This window comes from Artemia sp. Qi Xiang Cuo, chromosome 6 (genome assembly GCF_049724085.1).
Source record: "Artemia sp. Qi Xiang Cuo chromosome 6, ASM4972408v1, whole genome shotgun sequence".
Classification (NCBI taxonomy): Eukaryota; Metazoa; Arthropoda; class Branchiopoda; order Anostraca; family Artemiidae; genus Artemia; species Artemia sp. Qi Xiang Cuo.
In genome coordinates, this window is record NC_142799.1 from 81,061,305 (window position 1) to 81,063,367 (window position 2,063).

Below are 2,063 nucleotides of genomic sequence, written 5' to 3' on the forward strand. Positions count from 1 at the left end.
ATGCTTAGATTGAATGTGAAAATCAAGCTTAAGACGATAAAAATATTATGCTATTGAAGTACAAATGAAACTTGATCCACAACCCTCAGGGCAAGGGTTTTAAGTTATGCCCTGGGGGCGTATTCGGTTTTTATAGAAGGCGTTGTCGTAGAAGTGCTCATCCAAAGTCTGCTCCCATGCATTCATGGCACATGCAGAGCTGACTTCACGTGCCTCTGGATATCCGGCTAACCACCGGAGAACTAAATGCCCCTATAGACGGTTGGGCTAGCAACCCTCCTCCTAAAATTACTTGCTACTAATGGAACTGAATATACTGCCTCGGATGCCCAACCTACCCTCCCAATTGGACCCATGCCTGCCCAAGGATGTACCCCTTTGAACATTGTTGACCAAGGTGGCATTAATGTCGCCACCTGGAATGTCCTTACGCTGAACCAGCCTGGTTGTAAGCTTCTTTTAGAAAAAGAATTAAGAATATACAAAGTGCTGGTCGCAGGACTAACAGAAACCCCCCTAACGGGAAGTGGCGAAGAAGATATTGGAGAAGGCTGGACAGTGCTTTGGTCTGATAGACTCCAAAGAAGAGGGGAAGTCGGTCTTGTTCTCAACAATTTCGCTCGGAAAACCTTTTTGTCATTTACGACTATCTCATCACGTCTACTGAGAGCGAGAATCGACGGCAAGCACTGGAAAATAACTGTTCTTACCTGGTATGCCCCGACAAACGAGGCCCAAGATGAAGATAAGGACGACTTCTGTGCGCTACTGTCCTCCGAGCTCTCCTCCGTACCTCCAAGCGTTCGATTCTGTTGATAGAAGAGCTTTGGTAAAGGTTTTATCCTTGTATGGTATACCAGACAAATACATTAAAGTGATTAGTGCTATGTAGGAGAACAACACTGCTGCGGTTAAGGAAGGAAATCAGGTTAGCAGCTGGTTTTGTATTAGATCAGAAGTTAATCAGGGTTGTGTTCTATCCCCCTTTGTATGGATTATTTTGATGGACTTTGTTTTAAGGAGCACAGGAAAGGCAATGTGAGACCACGGAATCAAATGGGGAGGAAAAAGTCTCCTAGACTTGGATTATGCTGATGATTTAAGTATCCTAGATGAAAGTGTGAGCAAACTGAATGAAGTTTTAGAGGTTTTGCGAGTTCAGGGTGCTAGAATTGGTTTGAAAATTAATGTTAGGAAGACTAAGTCACTAAGGCTAGCAATAAGTGAAGATAAAAAGGTGACGTTAGGTATTGAAAAGATTGATCAGGTGGGCAGCTTCACTTACCTTTGTAGTATTATTAGTAAAGATGATGGGAGCAGTGAAGATGTTAAATATAGAATAGCCAGGGCTCAGGGTGTTTTTTCACAGTTAAAAAAAGTTTGGAAGAATAGGAAACCAAGATTAGAATGATAGAGGCTACAGTGATTACAGTGATCAAATATGGCTCTGAAGCATGGACGCTCCGAAAAGCGGATGAAGATTTGCTCGATGTTTTCCAGAGAAATTGCTTAAGGATTGTTCTGGGTACCCGGCTGACCGACCGTATTTCAAACAATAGGCTATACGAAAAATGTAGTTCAATACCGCTCTCTAGGACTATAATGAAAGAAAGGTTGAGGTGGCTAGGGCCCATTGTGCGGATAAAGGATGACAGATTGCCGAAGATTGTTCTTTTCGGCCAACCATCTAGGGCTAAACGGAAAGCAGGTCGTCCCAGTCTGGGGTGGGAGGACATCATAGAGAAAGATTTAAAGGAAATGGGAACTTCGTGGGCGGGTGTAAAAAGGGAGGCTTTGAATAGATTGGGGTGGAGGAGGATCGTGCGTAGCTGTGTTGGCTTCAGACGGCTTGGTGCTGCGGTAAGTTGTTAGTAGTAGTAGCAGTTTTAAACTGTTGACAGGCAGTCTCTTTGGCTAATCCTGAAGGCTGCGGGCCTACCAACAAAGATAGTCAGCCTCTTTAAAGAACTCTACCGCAGCACAGAAAGCGCTGTCCTTGTTAACGGGAAGCTTTCTTCTTCCTTCCCCATCAAAAATGGTGTACGGCAAGGTTACGCTGCTGC

The 2,063-nt window shown here is 44.2% G+C and overlaps 1 protein-coding gene across 1 annotated transcript; it reads left to right on the forward strand.

The window, feature by feature from the left end:
• Positions 1-354: 354 nt before the first annotated feature.
• On the forward strand, positions 355-816 carry LOC148951652 (protein CFDP2-like). Its single transcript, XM_089091175.1, has one exon. The coding sequence runs from the start codon at positions 355-357 to the stop codon at positions 814-816; it is 462 nt and encodes a 153-aa protein (XP_088947301.1).
• Positions 817-2,063: the final 1,247 nt, after the last annotated feature.

What these genes read in the sequence shown, in the direction of transcription:
- LOC148951652 (XM_089091175.1), top strand. Translation starts at nt 355, where the DNA reads ATGCCTGCCCAAGGATGTACCCCTTTGAACATTGTTGACCAAGGTGGC.